Source organism: Letharia lupina, assembly GCF_014066315.1.
Source record: "Letharia lupina isolate WasteWater1 chromosome Unknown contig_14, whole genome shotgun sequence".
Classification (NCBI taxonomy): domain Eukaryota; kingdom Fungi; phylum Ascomycota; class Lecanoromycetes; order Lecanorales; family Parmeliaceae; genus Letharia; species Letharia lupina.
The window spans coordinates 591,344-611,546 of NW_023502983.1; the positions used below are offsets into that span (position 1 = coordinate 591,344).

General features: G+C 35.1%; 3 protein-coding genes across 3 annotated transcripts; all 3 read right to left on the reverse strand.

The window, feature by feature from the left end:
• Positions 1 to 419: 419 nt before the first annotated feature.
• Positions 420 to 2,719, reverse strand: HO133_002192 (uncharacterized protein; the record flags this gene model as incomplete). Its single annotated transcript, XM_037293119.1, has 8 exons — positions 420 to 560; positions 612 to 838; positions 898 to 1,054; positions 1,189 to 1,259; positions 1,318 to 1,338; positions 1,790 to 2,460; positions 2,512 to 2,632; positions 2,692 to 2,719. The coding sequence occupies 8 exons, from the start codon at positions 2,717 to 2,719 to the stop codon at positions 420 to 422; spliced, it is 1,437 nt and encodes a 478-aa protein (XP_037150772.1).
• An 843-nt stretch (positions 2,720 to 3,562) lies between these two features.
• Positions 3,563 to 6,370, reverse strand: HO133_002193 (uncharacterized protein; the record flags this gene model as incomplete). Its single annotated transcript, XM_037293120.1, has 2 exons — positions 3,563 to 4,881; positions 4,933 to 6,370. 2 exons carry the CDS (start codon positions 6,368 to 6,370, stop codon positions 3,563 to 3,565), a joined length of 2,757 nt encoding a protein of 918 aa, XP_037150773.1.
• A 2,708-nt stretch (positions 6,371 to 9,078) lies between these two features.
• HO133_002194 (uncharacterized protein) lies at positions 9,079 to 10,142 on the reverse strand (the record flags this gene model as incomplete). Its single annotated transcript, XM_037293121.1, has 3 exons — positions 9,079 to 9,237; positions 9,299 to 9,838; positions 9,888 to 10,142. The coding sequence occupies 3 exons, from the start codon at positions 10,140 to 10,142 to the stop codon at positions 9,079 to 9,081; spliced, it is 954 nt and encodes a 317-aa protein (XP_037150774.1).
• Between the last annotated feature and the right edge of the window lie 10,061 nt (positions 10,143 to 20,203).

Genomic DNA, 20,203 nt, shown 5'->3' on the forward strand with positions numbered 1-20,203 from the left:
GCAAGCATAGTTTTTTCAACGAAATCTAGGAGTACGATAAAGAAAGCTGTCCTATCTCTGGCCCAGTGACAAGCGTAAAATGCCATGATTGCGTCGAGGCATGCGATCGGTCTGGCGTGGGCACTGTGTCAAAGCCTTCGGTGTTCCTGTAAAGCTGTCTGGATCGACCTTCGATGTCAGCCTGACAGGTCACATAACAAGCGTTCCCGTGAAATAGTTTGGAGCATGGCAGGAGAGAACGTGTGATTCTCTCCGTTCAATTTCGGTATGATTTGATACGGCAACTGTTTGATGGGACAGGGCTAGACGTATACATCAAGTAGAAGCTTTTGAAGCATTGTGCAACGAATAGGAGCAATCCTTTTAGCGCTAGATAACGCTCACTGCATGCCATGGCCCCAATAAAAGCAAGTTCAAGCTCAACGGTAACGCCAGTATGACTCGGTATTGTGACGCTTCCATGTCTTCCTCCTGCCCGCCGTAGTCTTGTTGAACTTGTGACCCCTGCCCAGCCCACGAGACTTCTTGCCGGTTGCCGTGAGACCTCGAGATTCACGGTGCTGAGCTTATGTCAGCTAGAATGACTACTGAATGAGAGGACAGAGTGTTACCTTGTGCACAGGCTTGACAATCCAGTTGATGCGGGGATCGCGGCGAATGGCCTTGTGCTGAGGGTCGACGAGGATGATCTCGAAATATTTGTAGGTCGAGTCTTGGTTGATCCAGTAGGAATTCAGCACCCTCAGATTGGCGCATCGGCGCCCCACGCGTTCTTCGGCGGTGGACTTGAGTGAACGCTGGTACTTCAGCTGGTTGATACCCTGGTTGGTGGGTTTGCCTTCAAGGTGTTCTAGATCAGCATCTCTCGAGAGACAAGGGCAAATCCCTTGTACTGACCGTAGGTAGCGCCTTTGGGCGCAGGTCGCTTGCGTCCTCCACGACGCACACGCACGCGGTAGATGACATAACCCTGCTTGGCCTTGTAGCCTAGACGACGCGCCTTATCCGGGCGAGAGGGACGAGAAGCGCGGTGGATGACGTGCAATTGTCGAAGCTATATCCATGCACTCTCAGCAATGTTCAACGAGTGTATAGCAACACACATAATGTGCCACAAGAATTTTCCCGGCCAAATGTAGGTTTTGCATGGCGCTTGCCTCATTGAAGGGCATGAGAGGGCTGTCTTACCTCCCAGCATCGGACGCGCAGCAGGAAACGGAGGACGTCGGATTGCTTCTTCTTTTGAAGCTCTTCGACATCTGCGGTAGGTTTCAGCCAAAGGTTGGGGGTACTGGATTGCTGGGGAGACCTTCTTACATTTGAGGGCACCCATCTGCGCTCACTTTCTGTCAGCCTGGAATGGATCGCAGAACAATCAGGCGATGCCTTCGAAGCAAGTAGTATGACAGACAGGAGTTACTCGGAATAGGAGATTATACCTTGACTTAATTGACGAGAATGTGTCTTGTCGTGATGTTCTGGAATTGGATTCGTCATTCTTTGTGGGCGGCTCGTCGGCAACAATAATATAAGCGAGGCCTGGTAAGGCTGAGCCCAGCTATTTCAACTTGGACTCCGTGGACTCGCAACTTGACGAAGCATTCTGGCTTTACTCATATTGAGATTAATAGACTCGATTTTTTAAGGGCCTTGTGAGACTTAAATCAGCTATGCCTCAAGCTACTGAACAAGTTCCGTTACTGTAGCTCCTAAGAAATGGGCATGCCCTTCTATTACCGCGAACATCACTCGCCATCCTCCGGAAGGTTTTTGACTGTACGTCGCACACCTCGTTGTGCATTCTTTGCTACCACTGCCCACGTATCTTCTCTTCTTCCGTCTAGCGCCTCGACAATTTTCTCCTTAGCTTCACCCACAGCAAATCGATTCCACAGATCGGTGTCCAAGTCTGACATGTTACACTTGAACTGCTCCTTTGAGGATTCTGAGTCTTCATTGAGAATTTGATGTACCTCAGACTTGATCTTCTCTCCCTGTTGGTTGAGAATACGTTGCAGCGTTTGTAAGTCCTTCTCCCATCCAGACTCCATCATCGGGACCCTTTGTCCAGAAGCGACCTGTTGAGACGCTCGTTCGTAGTGTCCTAGCAATCCTCGCGAAGACGCTATGTTAGACTTGGCGCTCTGGTAAATGGCGCATGCTGTGGGCTTCGATGTGGAGGACGGGTCGACCCCCTCCTCATCGATCTCTGTTCGGTCTCGCTGGGCGTCGTGTATGACCTTGATGAGAGTGTCTTTGAGTTCAGAGTCTCGTTTCGTGCTAGAACTCAAATTACTCGGAGTCATCCAACCCGTAGATACATAACGAGCGTACACGCCAAATGCCTTCTGCTCGAGTAGTTTGGCTAGCCTTTTCTTCTCCTCCTCAACAATATTCTTGAGATCTGAGACCGCTGCATGGCTCCTCTTCGCAGGTTCCTTCGCTGCAGCCAAGAATTCTCTGGCTTGGATTTGAGTTGATTCATTGAGCACGGCGTAAGAAAAGGCTTACACGCTCGTTGAGTGTCCTAGTTCTTCTTCAGGGTCAGGCACGTCTCCCATCTGAGCAGGCTGCCGATTCGAATTGCTCGGTTTAGACCTCTTAGCTCTTGTAGAGTTGTAGTATGTTTCACCTACGCAGTTAGGATTCAGCTGACTCGACACTGCTGGAAGTTGAACTCGCAGGACAAACCGTTAGACCTTTTACCAGCTTTGGCCATGACGGATAGTTGTTCATGGGAGTAGATGGCCTTTGATTGATTTCACTGAATGCAAACAGTTGCTGAGGTTGTCTGGGTTGAAGTAGAAAATACCCGCATTTGCTTGGGCTCTCAGCTACGTCAAGTCAAGGAATCTTTCGTTTCGTGATTCAGCCTTGACGGGTTGGTTCTGTGGGGTCTTCAAAGTTGGTCCTTCATGTGTTATGATTTATGCCAAAGTGCTTGGATCAGGCGGGGTTCACATCACACAGAGAAGTGCCCTAATACAATGGCTCTTTGAGTAAGGACAGGCCAACGAGCACACCAAAGGTTAACATTATGAATAGTTTACGTCAAAGTGCACACCACATACTACCATTCAATCTCGTCCTTCACTTATTCTAGATAACAGCTCGATCGTCAACCAGTGCTTCTAGGTAGACACGTGACCTGTGACATATTTGATCTACCTGAGAAGGTATCCGGCTACCATCAAGTCAAGCCAACGTCACTATTATTCCATATATGTCATCAATATGAGAGTAAGAAAGTTGGTCTATGCGCATTTGCATTCATAAAGTCGTTCGCATTCCCGCAAACCATACGTGCCGGAAACACTAGATTCAGACCTGTAAAACCCCCCGAGCTGTACGCAAGGCCATCGCGCAGACAGCAAGAACTGGACGTGGCCATTCGAACTTGGCTGTCGTCGATTCATCTGCTATGCATGAGAGAAGAGTTTATCGCAGCGAGCACAGACCATGGAATGGTGGAATTTCCTCCTAAGATCGGGGACTCTCCCCGGGTTCGTCCTTTCAAAGCCGCTCTTGGACCCCAAAGCAAATTCACGGGAGGTCAGAGGTGTCAAGGATTCAATGATAGTCCTTGAAACGATTGATTCCAATCCCTGCCGAAAACATGTGACGCTTGTATCCCGCCGTTGCCACTCTGCGGTCTGGCGGTAAAAGAGGAAGAGTGGTGAGGATTTGGTGCGTTATAACCGGGAGAATTGAAAGGCGAGTGTATGTTAAGTACCTGATGGAGACCCTGACGGTATTCTATCGGATACTGGTCTAGCGAGCGAACATCAAGGTCATGAGAGGGAAACGGTTGTGCGTAGAGCTGAGGAAAGGCTATGGGGCCAACGGTAGCATTATCGCGACTGGCGCTCCAAGCGTGGTCGAAGGCGCCCAGTGGTGCTTGGTTTGGACCACTTGATGTAGACATTGGATATTGTCTCTGTGGATGGCGGTTGGAATACTGGTCTGTATCAGCGCTGAAAACGCTGGACCCAATGCCTCCAGGCAATTGCAGTCCTCCTGCTGGTGTCTGGAATGACGCGGGATTGATTGCAGACATCCAAATACGGGTTTTGTAAATCTTGAATAAATCTGTGACCAAGGAATTGAAATTGATGTACTCATCGGCGAAGTAGTAAAAGGTAAGTTTCTTCCAGTCCCTAAAAGGCATTAGCCCCAGCCCATGGCATATCTCGCTCACTACCCACATTTGGAATTCGGCTTCTAAGATCTCCATATTGAGACGGTGTTCGACCACTTTCTGCTGGCAAACGCGTTTTGCTTTGGCCTCGTTGCCTTCTTTGTCTCTCAGAGTCTGGATCTCGTGAGGTTGTGCCAGTCGTTTGATCATCTTCGGCTTCAATTCGCTGTTTGGAAGGTCCTGTGGGCCCACTTGCCCCGGCGATCCGCTCATCCCTTCGATCGCACTATTTGACGTGTTTGGTTGACCGTTTGGGTTGGGCCCTGCCACTGTCCCGTCTTGACCATGACGAGAAAATACCATGAGCCAATTGTAGTGTTCTTGCATGTATCGGTCCTTCAATTCTTTCGCCTCGGCGAACGGCACATTGTTACTGGCTACAGTCCCAAGGTCTGCACCTCTGTCCGCCTCCACGATCACCAAATCACCTTTCTTTACCTGAAGACCGGTGCCTTCTTGCACGTAAAACACGTCAGCTCGTTGGGCCTTGAACGTTACAATGTAGAGGAGTTGACTGGGGCGCGCTTGTAGATGACCGAGGTGCTGCGAGCGTCCGTACTGGCTCTGCATGTACTCCTGGTGGTGATTTACCGCAGAGCCGTGGCCCTCTCCGCTCCGCACCGAGGGGTCCCTTCGGGAAAAGTAGGCAACTGCGAAGTTACGGTCGCGTAAATGTTCCAGTCCTAAATATCGTTCTTGCATAATTTGAGGCGAATGAAAATGGGTACACTCACTACCATCGCCTTGGGACGGGCGAGCCAATGCATCACTATACCCTCCGGGACTCCCATGTCTACCATTAGATCGGAGACCGATGTCACCTGCGCTATGCCCGTTCTGCGAGTCACCTGCTGAACCGATCGAGTTCTGTCGGGTCGGTACGTCGGCGAAGGAATGACGACGGCTCTGAGGTGGCTCTCCCATTCCACCAAAGCCTAGTGAGCTTTGCCAGTGTCCTTTCTTGACACTCTCCAGTGTCCTGTTCTCAGGAATGCCTGCCACTGTATAATGCGGACTCGATTTAGTAGCGTACTCACTAGATCTCCTCCCGTTCACACTTTCGTATTTGTACAGCTTGGGAGTTTCAGAGTCCTCAAAATCGTACAAAGCATACTCTGTCTCTTCGGCCAGTGGGTCACGTGAGTGTTGACTGTACACTTGAGCAGAACTACGCAGTGCTTTGCTTGTGATACTAGTGGCTGCTCGATTGCGTAATTTTGCGCTTTCTGATCGTTCGGCGGCTGCCTGCCGGAGCATGGCGTTCTCCGTAGCAAGCTGCTGAATCTTGGTTTCCTGTGCTGAAAGCTGAACGTCCGTTTCCGAGCCGTTAGAGCTTTCCTCGTCGTCCTCGACCTCCCGAAGCTGTTCCAAGAGAGGTGGATCGTGTGACAGATCTCCTAACATGCTTGGACGCGAGGGTCTGTGCTGAAGCCCTGCATACGGTGCTCCGTTCCTCGAGCGGCCGTAAGCATTGTAGCCACCATAATTGTTGGAAGGCAAGTTCGAAGATTCTGGATCCAGTTGACCAACCGAATACGATTGGGACCGATATGTCTTGAGCGTCGGTTGAAGCGGGATTGCAAAAGGGATCGCAGAATCTGCCATGTTTTCTTGACTTAGCGGAGGACTGTGCAAAGGCTCCTCGGTGTAAAGGCTCGTAGATCCAGGAGATACCATGCTGGTGGGTGACGGTAATACTTCGGTCAAACGTTGAGGCGGGCCCTTTTGCGGGTCATTGTTCCAGATAGTGTTTCCCCATGGAAACGAAGTGCTGGTGGCATGGCCGCGGCCTATCGTTGACCCAGTACTTGATGCAACATTTCCTCCCCATGGTGTCTGATCATTAGGAGATGCGGTCGTGTTGGGGCTAGCTGGTGCAAACGGTCCGTTGCCGCCCAAAGACCCCTTACGATTTGGCACTTGTTGCATGTCTGTGAGCCACGATAGTCGGCGGACTGGTTTTGGTCCAGGATTGCTGGTCACGGGATGCAAGCGCAGATGATGATCTTGTTCGTCATCAGAAGATGCGAGTGCCTCGGAGTCGGGTGTAGAGCCACGGAAACCAGCTTTGGACCTATCGAGGAAGATTGACGCGCCACCCCCTGGAAAGCCACCGAAAGAAGTGCGCTTTGCTTGGCCTGCCTGGGCCTGCGAACTCGTAGTGGATGTCATCTTGACAACCTAGACGATATGATCTTGGGTGAATAGCTTGTCCACGGGCTTGAGACCATTCCTCGTAACCGTTCTATGAGACCTTGCTCACTCAGGATATTTAGATAGATCTTTGAACTTCGAGACCGCTACGAACGTCAAAAGTCAGTCACACGATGTAAGGTGATAGGCCATCGAAGCTTGCACGCCGGGAGTCCGTAAAAAATGTGAGTCAGAGAGTCTCTCTTTGTGGAAGAGAGGTGATTATTTAATGAAACTTGCGTAGATCAGAAAGTGCTCACATCAACAAAATGCCTGGTGAATAAAGTGCACCCTGTCCCTCGCCGACGACAGAACGTGACAGACTCAAGCCTGATTTTGATGGTCGGAGTATTGTCCAACGAGTTTTACATCAATAAACACTGCCTGGTGAAATGCAGGCTAAAAGTCCGTCAGCAGCTTCATATATCACCACTCAGCCGCAATGGTATCCCTTTGACTTACATTGCACAGATCTTGTGAGGTAATCGCAGGTCTCGGTAGAATTTCGTTATTTATGAATTCGTGATGATATAGCGATCTAAACGAAGTAACGTCTCCTTCGAAGTCTATGCTACCACATCAGTATTGACTTATGACGAGCTGTTGACGCTATTCAAGGGCTTTGCAGCTGCAAGGAAATGCCATCTTCCTTACGTCCCATTAACCCGTCTGAGAAATACGAAGCATTTAGAGATCAACAGAAGCAATGCTCTCAGTCTGTCGTAGAAATCGATCGAGTCATCCCAAGCATGGAGGGAGCAGCAAGATGGCATGACAGCGCAACAACGTGCGGGTGAACTGCAATGACAGCAGGGAAGTAGCAACGACCCACCTAGCAGTTCTATTCACAGTCTTATTCAGAGCAATTCTTCCTCTAATTTTTGCGAAAATTGTTGAGAATGGACGCCGGCGGATCAATAGTCCTATCAGTAGTAGTTGGGTATCTTGCAGAAGTCAGCAAGCTGCTTAAGAAGAAGCGTTGCCAGTGATCGTTCTGCAAATTTTTGAGAGACACGCAGGATTGGAAACGCGTACCAAAAAAAGGATCAACAAGAATAGTATAACTGAATCTATGTATGCACAGGCGTAATAGAAATTGGTCACAGATAGTGTCTCGGAGATATACGATGTTCAATTGTGGTGCTTTTAGGCTCCGCCAAGAGTCTTAAACAGGACCCATAAAGGATTCAAGTATGTACCCGATGATTGTGTTCTTCTCTTGCTCGTCAATTCTTCCCGGCCGAATACTGTTGTAGGACGCGACGGCCCATCGAAGGTACCAAATTGGGGAGACTGTGGATAAGTCTTCAGGTCGTTGAGGTGGCGATATCGACCATCAAGACGACTGGCCTCATGACAATCGGGAGTCGAAAGCCTAGACGGCTAGACAGGGAGGAAGAAGAACAGCTGTCGAAGTCTTCTGGTTCTCTAACGGCGCTGCTCTTGCGCGGGTGTTTCACTCAGGATGATTGCGGGGTTCCAAGCAGGTGATACGTTTCCAATTCGATGTCCCTCTGGGTCCTTGTCGACCAGGCTGCGTTCACAGTGGGAGTATTCGTAGATGATAGGGTTCTCAGGAATGGAAGTAAACGTCAATAAGGGTGGGAGCGAGCAGAGGAGGAGAGGAGGCCAGAGGCCAGGATGTTCCCCAGGGATCTTGAGGCGCTAAAAGTGAAGGACCCCAGTCGTCCCCGCGGGCGCGGGGTCTCTTTGAGTCTAAAAGAGGCGAGAGGCGTTCTTTTCAAATGCGGAGAGAGACTGGAGTCAAGTCTAGAGATGCTGCAATGCATGAGGATCGCACGAGGAGGGGTAAAAGCTCTGTCAGTCCTAAAGTAGCCAATGTCGATCATGCCATCTGATACGCTGGTCTTGGGTACATGCAGCCTACATGCCTGTGCTGAAGGGATTCGAGTAGTTATAGAGAATTATTCTACAGGTAACGCTCTCAACAAGCCAGTCCGGGCGGGATGGCGATGCGATACGGTGGGAAACTCCATCGCATGTAGCGGGATAATAATATCGAGCAAGTCCCAGGTCAATTCGCCTATTGCTATGCTCGAGCCTCGAGGTTGTGAAGGGTCCAGCTCACAAGCCACAGCTGGATAGCCTTCACAAGGACCAACCGGGATACCCCACACTTTCACTTTGAACATGTTAGGTGTACCCGTGTACCCGAGCAGCAAGTAGCCGCATGCACTAATGCTTCATGTGAATACTATTATTTTCAGAACATCACGAGACAGCTGTGTTTGTCGATCTCGCAGGTCTGTCGTAAAGTCAAAAGAAGAATAGAGGCCCTGCAACAATGGCCGTCACGCTATATCGCAATCCCCAAAAGTATTAAGAACATCTTTTAAAGTGAACAACAGACTACCTCAGCAACTTGGTTTCTACTCGAAGCAAGACATGTATCGGAAATGCTCGGCGAGCTTTTGCAGATAAAGTGGCTATCTGATCAGGGGCCCAATTCGTCTGGATTCTTTGTCCGGCATGTTTGCCTTACTCGGTCCTCAGAAAAGCTTCCAGACCACTCACGGGTGACCTTGATAGAAACCAGATGTGCGAGGTAAGGGTTCTTGAGAGGCCATCATAAGATCGTCCTTAGCATTCAACCTCTCGGTGCATCCCAAACGCCGTGCAGAGTCACTTGCAGTATCGTCAAAATTCCACATTCGTTTATTAACGCTTCAGGCTTCTGCAGTATCCAAGCTCCCTTTCCCTACTGTTGAAGCAATGGCATCTGGTCCCTTCTGTTCCTTCAACTTTGCCTCGAATTTGGCAAATTCTTGCATAGCAATCTCCTCCTCTTGATCAAGCACTTGTGTAACAGCTTTGACTTCTTCAATCTGTAGCGGATGATTGTCAGCACAGACATAAAGCTTATGGCCAAAGCAATGCATCACTAACGTAATGCATAAGCATACTCTCGATGCCATTTTTCAAGGTTACAGTGCTTGAATCACACGTTCTGCAAGCACCGCGGAGCTTCAGTAGAACATGCCCATTTTCAAAGCCTCGAAACTCAATATCCCCCCCGTCTTCTTGGATCGCTGGTCGAATCCGGGTCTCGAGAAGTTCCTTGATCATGCCTACCACTTCGCTATCGTTCTCGTCGTATCCAAGCGTATCTTGTTCCCCTCCTTCTTGCCCCGCTTCAGCGGACTTGTTCTCGATCGTATTGACAATCTGCTCGCCAGAAGTGACTGCTTCCGTGATCAAACTGAAAACCTCTGGTTTGACGTGCGCCCAGATAGCATCAGAGGCCTTCGTGACAGTAATGAAATCTGGACCATAGAATATTGAAGTAATTCCATCGACGTTTAGCAATCGCGCTGCCAAAGGCGAAGGGTGTGGAGGCGCCAATGTAGATCTGGGCGACAAATACTCGAGAAACGGCGATGCTAAACCCTCAGGTAAAATAGTGTGGTTGGGAAGGAATTTGAGTGCCTTCGATGCCTCAGTAGCTGATACTGGTCGTGTGGGGTCGTTTGCTCACATCAGCGTTTGGCGTATTCTCTGTTTGGATGAATATCGTTCGAATTGTGCCAGCGAGGGCATGTGGTTGGAACTTGGACCTCGAATTCAACGAGTCAAGCCGCGGTCTAAGTCGTATACTCGAAGCGGTCAGGGTGTTTGATGTGGTGTATTGATGCAGTGCTTTAGAACACCTTGGGACTGCTCGTGATGCTGTTGCTGAGGGTCGCAAGACGCCTAAGGATTGCAAAGAGGCTCGAGGGAAAATGGTCGACATCTTTTAGAAAATCAAGTACACTTGTTGTTTTTTGAGGAGTGAACGTTGAAGCGAATCATGATAGTCTCAGAAAAGGCCCCACGCAGTGGGGCTGAGTAGGAAACCCTGCCAAGCCTCGTTTTTTTGGTGGTTTGGCTGATATGAGATATTTACCCCTGGGTATATATCAGCATTAGTAAGTTCCGGGGTAGCTTTGCCCCGGAGCGAGCTACCCCGAAGCTACCCCGAAACTACCTCGAAACTGTTTTGAAAACTTAATAATCTATAACTTCGATATATTATTACTCGATAACCGAACCATCACTTTTTCTAAAAATTTATAAATATATTCTTAATATATATAATAATAATATATCAAATTTTCTAAATTTAAAGTTCGAAGTCTCTAAAGTTAATAAGCTTTTTAATTTTTTTTCTAAAAATTTTAAAATAATATAATCATTAAATAAATAAAAAATAAATATTAATAAAACATCATATATATTTACTTGTATTTATAAATTATTAAATAATGATTTTAAATTATAAATTAGTTAATAAATTAGTTAAAATAATAGCTTAGATAAATAAATTTTAAGTAAAAATATAACAAATATTAATGTGTAAAATCTGGCCCGGAGAATTCTATAATAATATTCTTAAATAGACTTATAAATATAACGAATATTTTGATATTATTTTTGAGGTTTTGCCGGTGCACGTTTAAAAATAAGAGGGGGGTTAAAAGTATAATTTTTAAAACTCTAATTAAAATCTTCTAAAAATAATTAATTAAGATATTTTATTGAAAATCGAAAAAAAAAATCTAATTCTACGCTATTTAAATAGTTATTTTATAGGAAATTATTTTTTTATTAGAGTGCGTAATAAAAAGTTATATATAAAAGTAACTACTTATTTTCTATTTCGGTCAATTTTGGTGAGGATCCCATATAAAATAACGGTCAATGTAGCGATTCCAGAGTTTCCTACTCAGACTCTAGGGGAAGGGTATGACGAAATTTCGGCCCGGAAAAAAGGTTTTTCCGACCCACCACCAACCCTTCCGAATAGAGTCTGAGTACTGAGACTACGATCATGATAGAAGCCCGAACACCGTCGTCATTATTACTAAATTTGCCGAAAATAACCAAAGTCCTCTATCTCTCGGGTGTTTCTATACCTCAGCCAACGCTAAAAAAATTATCATTAGCATAGTTTTAGAGTGGCTGCGCTATACTCGTATGTATTCGAAAGTCTTTAAAATCTAATAATAGACGATTTAAATTTTACTTTAGTAATTTATTCTTTTATAATAATGACGAGTAAAGGCCTATGAATTAAATTCATAATCATTTTTTTAGATTAGAACTGTCGAGTAAATTTAATAAGCGATCTTTAATAAGCGATATTTGAACTCCTTGCCTTTAAATATTTATTAGACTAAATTTAGAAATTCTTTTTTTATCTAAAAGCCCACATTACGTTCTATAATTTAAAAGAAAAATCTTAAAATTTTAGTAGAAAACAAAAAAGTTATTCTAAAATTAAATAATGTGTATCTGTTTTTTAATCAGGGCTGTCGAGCGAACTTTGATGAGCGAACTTTTGATATACGATATTTAAATTCCTTACTTTTAAATATCTATAAGACTAAATTTAGAAATTCTTTTTTTATCTGAAAGCCCACATTATATTCTATAATTTAAAAGAAAAATCTCAAGATTTTAATAGAAAATAAAAAAGTTATTCTAAAATTAAATAATGTGCACCTGTTTTTTTATTAGGGCTGTCGAGCGAAGTTTGATAAGCGAACTTTGATAAGCGATATTTAAATTCCTTGCGCTTTAATAATTATAAGACTAAATTTAGAAATTCTTTTTCTATCTAAAAGCTCATATTTCGTTCTATAATTTAGAAAAAAAATCTTAAAAATTTAATAGAAAATAAAAAAGTTATTCTATATGTTAATAATATACACCTTTTTTTTTAATAGTTGCGGACGCTAATTTATTTACCCGCGGTGAGTCAGCCGATCTAATTAAAGAGCGTAGCGAATCCGAATTTATAATTGGCTGTACATACAAATTCAAGGTTTTTAAGCTTAGCTCTATCTTATTCTTTTATATATACTAATATACTAATATTAAAAAAATTGAAAAATTGAAAAATTGAATATAAAATAAGATATCTAGAGTTTTAAGAGTTTTATAAATTAGATTTATATTAAGAACGTTATATATTAATATAATAAATTTTATTTAAATCTTATAAATTCTATATCGCGTAATAAGACGTAGATAAACTCGAGATAAGTTTTCGAAAGAGTACTCTCTAAAATTTACTCTCGAATTTATTAAATTTAAGATTATATATTATTAGATAGCGAATATTATTAAATATATATAAGTATTTATATAATCGTTATATTAAAATAAGATATAACGTTATTAAAATATCGCTATTATCGTTAATAATCTCGCTATTAATATATATAATAGAATAAGATAGAATTAAATTAAAAAGTCTTAAATTTATATATATAATTTATTATAAATTTAAGAGTATTACGCTTTTTAATTAAACTATCTAAATTAACTTATTAATTCTCTTAAGTCTCTTTTATTAAAAAAATAAATATATATTATTTATAAATAAAATAACTTTTTTATTTTCTATTTAAATATTAAGATTTTTTTTTAATTATAGAGCGTAGTTTACGCTTCTTATTATTGAAAAAATTATAAAATTTAATCTTATAAATATTTAAAGAAAAGAAATTTAAATATTATCTATTAAAAGTTTACTTATAGAGGTCTATATCGAAAGTCCTGCACCCGCACTAGTGTAGCTTTAACCCTACTTTCGAAAAGCGGCCCTATAGAGAGGAAGTCTAGAAATATCTTCTCATAGCGTATGAATAGGATTTTAGATATTTCTCTTAGCTTAATAAAGGTATTAAGCCTTAAAATCTGACTAGAGCTAGATGCGATTTCGAAGAACTCTAGACGTATTATTCAAGTAATCCTTTAGGTAAGGCGTTATTCGAAGTCTAAGCGCAAGAGTCTTAGCGGGTATAGAACTTTCGATATAGATCTCTATATTAAGTTTACTCGATAGTCGATAATTCTAATTAAAAAATAAGTATATATTATTTAATTTTAGAATAATATTTATATTTTCTATTAAATTTTAAAAAATTTATTTTAAACTATAGAACGTAATTTACGCTTTTAAATAAAATAAAGAATTATTAAATTTAATCTTATAAATATTTAAAGATAAGAAATTTAAATATCGTCTATTAAAAGTTCGCTTATTAAATTTACTCGATAGTCGATAGTCTTAATTAAAAAATGAATGTATATTATTTAATTTTAGAATAACTTTTTAATTTTCTATTAAAGTTTTAGAATTATCTTTTTAAAATATAGAACGTAATTTATACTTTTAAATAAAAAAAGAATTATTAAATTTAGTCTTATGTCACGGTTTCAACGATCTTATAACCTTACTTATATTATAGCCTAATTAGGCTTAGCGTGTTAAGGCCTTTCAGCCTTTCTATCTTACTATAAAGCTTATATTTATAATAATTCTATATAGATAGTATTCTCTTTATACTATAATATAGAGTTATTATATATATTATTAAGTTTCTAATATAATACTATCTATCTTTCTTCTAAAGCGATAGCGATTTATTTATTAGTTATACTAAATATATAGCTAAGAAGAAAGTATATTACTAAGAAGTTAGTAGCTATAGCTGAAAAAGCTTACTACTTAAAAGATCATTTAAAAGAAAGTTTTTTATTTATATAAAGGCTAATCTAACTAAATTAAATAAGAATTTAAAGGAAATAGATATCTTTAATATATTAAAAGAAATAGACTTTAGATTAAATCTTCTTTATACGTTTACTAGTTTAATACTAGCTATATATATCTCTTAATCTTAAATCTAGATAATATTTAAAGTTAAATCGTTATAAGTAAGTTATAGATATATTATCGTTTAGAAGAACTTAAAAACTTTAATAAAAAGGTTCTAAATATTAATAGAGTTAGATCGTTCGTATAATATAAAGAAAAGCGTTCTATCTCTAGAAGATATACTATTAAATCTAATTTAGATTATATTAAAGTATAATTTATAGATATTATCAAAGAAGAGTTAATTATAATCTTTATATTTATTATTAATTTATAAGACTTTATAGAAAGCGCTATTAATATTTTTAATATTTAATATAATAGATTAAAGACTTTAATAGAGAGCTTTAGAATTGCTAGCCGTAATATTAAGATACTTTAATAATAAAATAAAGAATTTAACTAGAATATCGCTTATATTAAGATAAAGATATTAATAATTATTATCTAGCTAAGTAATAGTAATAATTAATTATTTTATAAGCGAGAAATTAATAATAGATTTCGAGATTTACGTGATAGGTATCGTATTAATATTATAAAACTTATTAAAGAAAATAAGAAATTTAAGTAAGACTTAAAGTGTAAAGAGTAATAGCTAAAGAAGTAATAATCTTATATATTAGCTAATTTAAAAAACTTCGATAAAAAAGATATAGAGGTTATATCTTATTAGCCGAGTATTCTTATTAATAGTATTTATCGAAATTTATATTATATCTCTATTACGAATCGCGTAGAGAGTATAGAATTAAATAAATAATATTTCGATATCTTAGATTTTTATAGTATTAATAATCGAAATAAGTAGAATAGCTGGCGTTAATATCTTAAAGCGAAGTTCAGATAAAGCGCTATAATCTTTTCTACTAAATTTAAGAAAATCGATTATATACGAGATTATTATAAATTTACTATATATAATATTATTAAAATAAGAGTAAACGAAGATATCTTAGACTTATATTAAATTATCTAAGAAATAATTAACGAATTAGATAATATATTCGAAATGTATAATAAAATTACTAAATCGAATATTAAGATATTCGATTTTAAATTTAATATAAAAGTAATAAATAAATAAAAATCGTTTAAGAACTTCTACGCACGATTCTCTATAGCTATCACTCTCTTAAGATTTATTAATATTTATAAGATATTTAATCTAAAACGATTAATCTTTATACGCCTAAGATATCGAATTTTAAGATAGTCTTTTAACACTTTCTAAGAATTAGTTATTTTTCTATAAATATTAGATATAAATTTTTAAATTATTAATAATATATTAAGTCTAAAGAGTAAGAAAGAAATTAATAAAATTAGTAAAAACTCTATCCTCTTAAATAATTAGCGTAATACTTTCTTTACTAAAAGAAATAATAATATTATTACTAAAAATTTCTATATATAAAAATATAAGTATCTTAAATTATTAGTAAATAGAATTTAAAAAGAAGATAGATATTTTAAGTATCTAAAGATTAGATATCGTTTTAGCGATAATAATATCTTATATAAAAATATAGATCTATTAATAAAAGAATAAGTTAATATAATTCTAAAAGTTATCAACGTTAAGAAGAATATCCCCGCTGAATTATTATAAGAATTAAAAAATTAAATATTCTTAATTAAGTCATCGTTAGAGACTTAAAAGCCTTATATATAAGAATTAAAGAGTTAGAAATAGAAAGAATACTCGCTTTTATCTCTCTATCCGCATATACTATCGCTATTAAAGTCTCTTTATAGAATAAACGCTAATTAGACTTTTATAGAAAGATTATTATATTAATAGAATAGATTAAGACTAATTATCTCTCGAATACCGAAGCTTTAATATTAAATTTTATAAATATATTTTTTATTAAAATAAATAAGCTACTTAAAATAGTATTAATATAATTTTATAAATTACGACTAGTCGATAATAAATCTATTTTTATCTTTAATATTATATATATAACTTTAGTGAAACTTATTTTAAAAGATTATATAGAAAAACTTTAATACTTAATTATCTTATTAAGACGATTTAATATTATTTTAGAAATACTATAACTAGAATAGTATAATTTTTATATATTCTTTAAATCTAGAACTATTATATTTAATTTAGATTATTATATATTTAACTATTTATTATATAGTAAATCTATTACTATCTAGAGTAATAATAAATTTTTAAAAAAGAATTTAAATTATATAGTAAAGATTATATTTAAAGAAAAGAATATAGTAGAGATCTTCGTCTATATCTTTATTAAGATAATTAAAAAATTAGAGAATTAAGTTATTATTATATAGCTTAAAGACTTTAAATAACTTTCTAACTCTATTAATAAGAAAGCGAAGTTTATTATTAACGTCATCGCTATTACGATAGAAGATTATAAGAAATTCTTTTATAAGTTAAGAAAGAAACCTCTAACTATGAAATAGCTATAAGAATAAGTTTTTATAATATATTACGAATAGCTAGATATTTAAAATCTCATTAAAACTAATAAACTTCTTCTTTATCGCTTTATTAATTACGAAATATATCTTAAAGAAGAAGTTATTTTACTATCGAAAAGGGCTTATAAGCTCTCTAAAGACTAGATATTAGTTATAAAGAAATATATTAATAAGATATTAGAAAAAGACTATATTAGATTAAATACTTTTCTCTATATAGTATTTATTCTAATTATAAAGAAATTCGATAGGGAACTTAGACTATATGTGAATTATAGAGTTTTTAACGCACTTATTATCTCTAATCGAAATACTTCTCTATTAATTAAAGAGATTCTCGCTAAATTATATATAATGAGAATATATAATAAATTCGATATTATAGCTACTTTTAACGAAATTAGAGTGAAAAAGAATTATAAGAAAAAAATCGTATTTCTTACTCGATATAATCTATTCGAATATATAGTAATATCTTTTAAGTTATATAATACTCTTATTACTTTTTAAATATTTATTAATAATACCTTACGCGAATATCTAAATATATGTTATATTACTTATCTAAATAATATTCTTATTTATAGTAATATTAAAAATAAGTATATTTAGTATATAAAAAAGATATTAAAGAAATTTCGATAAGTTAACCTCTATCTTAATATTAATAAATATAACTTCTATATTATTAGAATTAAATATTTAAAACTAATTATTATAATAAAAGAAGTGAAAATAGATATAAAGAAAATTAAGGTTATTACTTAATAAAAGAAACTCAAATATATTAAAGATATATAAGTATTTCTGAAATTCGCTAATTTCTATTAAAAGTTTATTGCGAAGTACTCTAAAATTATTATATTTCTAATAAATCTTATTTATACTTAACAGAAGAAAGACTTTATCTATTTATAAATTTAAGAATACTCTAAATAACTCGCTTTTAAAATACTTAAGAAAGCTTTTACTATTATTTTTATATTTACTTATTTCGATTTAGATAAAAAGACTTAGCTAGAAATAAATATATCTAATTTTATAATTATTATTATTCTATTATAAGAAGATAAAGATAAAGTACTTAGATTTATAATATTTCTCTTTAAAAAGATATCTTCTATAGAGTATAACTACGATATTTATAATAAGAAACTTATAGCTATAGTATAGACCTTTAAGAAATAATATTCTAAGCTAGCTAATACCCCTATCGAGAATCCTATTAAAGTTATTTTAAATTATAAGAACTTATAATATTTTATATTCTTTAAATAACTTAACTTCTACTAAGTAAGATAGACGAAATTTCTTTTTAAATTTAACTTTTATATTATCTATCGTCTAAAAAAATAAAGTATTAAATCTAATAATCTTATTCGATAAGTAAGAGATCTATCTAAAAACGAGGATAACGATTATATCTATTATTAATATTATATAATTTTTAAAGATAATAATTTTAATAAAGATATTAAGAATATTATATATCTTATTATTATACTTCTAAACGATATAAAAGAAAGTATTATTTCTCTAATTATAATACTATATAAACTTAATAAATAGAATAATATTAATAATAAGAAGTCTAATAAAGAATTATTATTAAGAGTTTTAATAAAGACTTTTTAAGAGAAGTTTATAAAAGAATTAAGAGAAGTCTCTACTACTAATACTTCTAAATTATTATATTAAATAAAAAATACTTATAATTACGATAATATCGCTTAAAAAATTATTTAATTAAAGATATCTAGATAGAGAAAGCTACTATTTAAAATAATTAAAAATAATTTTAAACTAAAATTAGATGATTATTATCTTTATAATAGATTATTATATATTAATAATAGATTATATATATTAGATGTTCTCGAATTATAAATTAAAATTATTAGAGATATTTATAACTCTCTACTCGAAGACTATACTAATAGATTATTAATCTATAATAAATTAAGTAAATACTACTATTAATTAAGAATAACAGATTTTATTACTCGCTATATTAAGAGTTATTATATTTATAAGAGATTTAAAACTTATAAAGAGAATAAATAAGATCTTTTTAAATCTCTACTCATTTTCGAATAATATTAATAAGATATTTTTATTAACTTTATTATATTATTATCTATCTATCTCAAATATAAGCGCTTTTATTAATATATTATAATAATTATAAATAGACTTAATAAGAAGAAGAAATTCGTTTTTTTAAACTTCTTAGAAGTAAAGATAGTAGTTTAAATCTTTAGTAAATTTATATAGCGAGAGAAAGAATATCTATTTATTATTATTTCGAATCGAGATACTTAGTTTATAGTATATCTCTAGAGAAAACTATACGAAAGAATTAAAATTAAATTTAAAATTTTTATTATATTTTATCTCGAAATTAATAAATAGATAGAGAACACTAACGCTATCTTAAAGTAATATCTTAAAGTTTATATTAATTATAATTAAAATAACTAAGTAGATCTATTACTAATAATAGAGTTCGAAATTAATTTCGATAAGAATATCTTATCGAGCGTATTATTATTATTTTTTATTAAAAAATATATTCCCCGCTTAGAAATAGAATCCTCTATCTCTTAAGATTAATTTATTAATTAAAAAGCGAAGAGAGATATTAAGTTAGCTAATAAGTTTATTAAGAAGATAGATATTATAAAAAATTATCTAAAAAGTTAGTTTAAATAGTTATAAGCTTTATAGAAGAAGTAAGCTAATTATTATTAACTCTTAATATTAGAATTTAAAGTCGAAAATATAATTATACTTAATAGAAGAAATATTAAAATTATACGCTCTAGCAAATTACTAAATTATAAGAATTTTAAATTATTTAAAATTATTAAAGCTTTAAATAATTTCGCTTACGAGTTAAAACTTCCTACTTTTATAAATAGTATTTACTCTATCTTTTATTTATAACTACTATATCTCGATAATAGCAATCTACTATTAAAATAAATTAAATCTTTATTACTTTTTATCGATATTAACGAAGAAGATAAAATTTACGATATTAAAGAAATAGTTTAATTTAAATTAAATAAATAAAAAAATAATCTCTTAACTAATAAGAGGGAATATTTAATATATAAAATTATATATAGAAGCCTTAAAATCGAGGAAAATTTATCTTAATAATTATTTACGAATATAGTAGAATATTCAAATCTAATAATAGACTTCTATTATTATTACCTCGAGATTATTAACCTTTATTTATTATTTAAAAGACCTTCGAAATAGTTTCCTCTATTAGCGCTACTAATTTATAATAGCTATATTAATTTATAAAAAGATCTCAAACTTGTTATAAAATACTAAATTAATATATCTAAAAATATTACTTTATATATATCTAGATATACTTTTTATAAGATCGATATCTACTATATAGTAATCGTTACCGAAGCTTCGAATTAAAGAGAGAGATAATATTATAATTTTAATGACTTTATAATCTTATTTATATTATAATCTAATTAGACTTAGCGTACTAAGGCCTTTCGGCTTTTCTATTTTACTATAAAGTTTATACTTATAATAATCTTATATAGATAGTATTCTCTTCATACTACAATATAGAGTTATCACACATATCATTAAGTCTCTAACATCTTATAAATATCTAAAAATAAAGAATTTAGATATCGTCT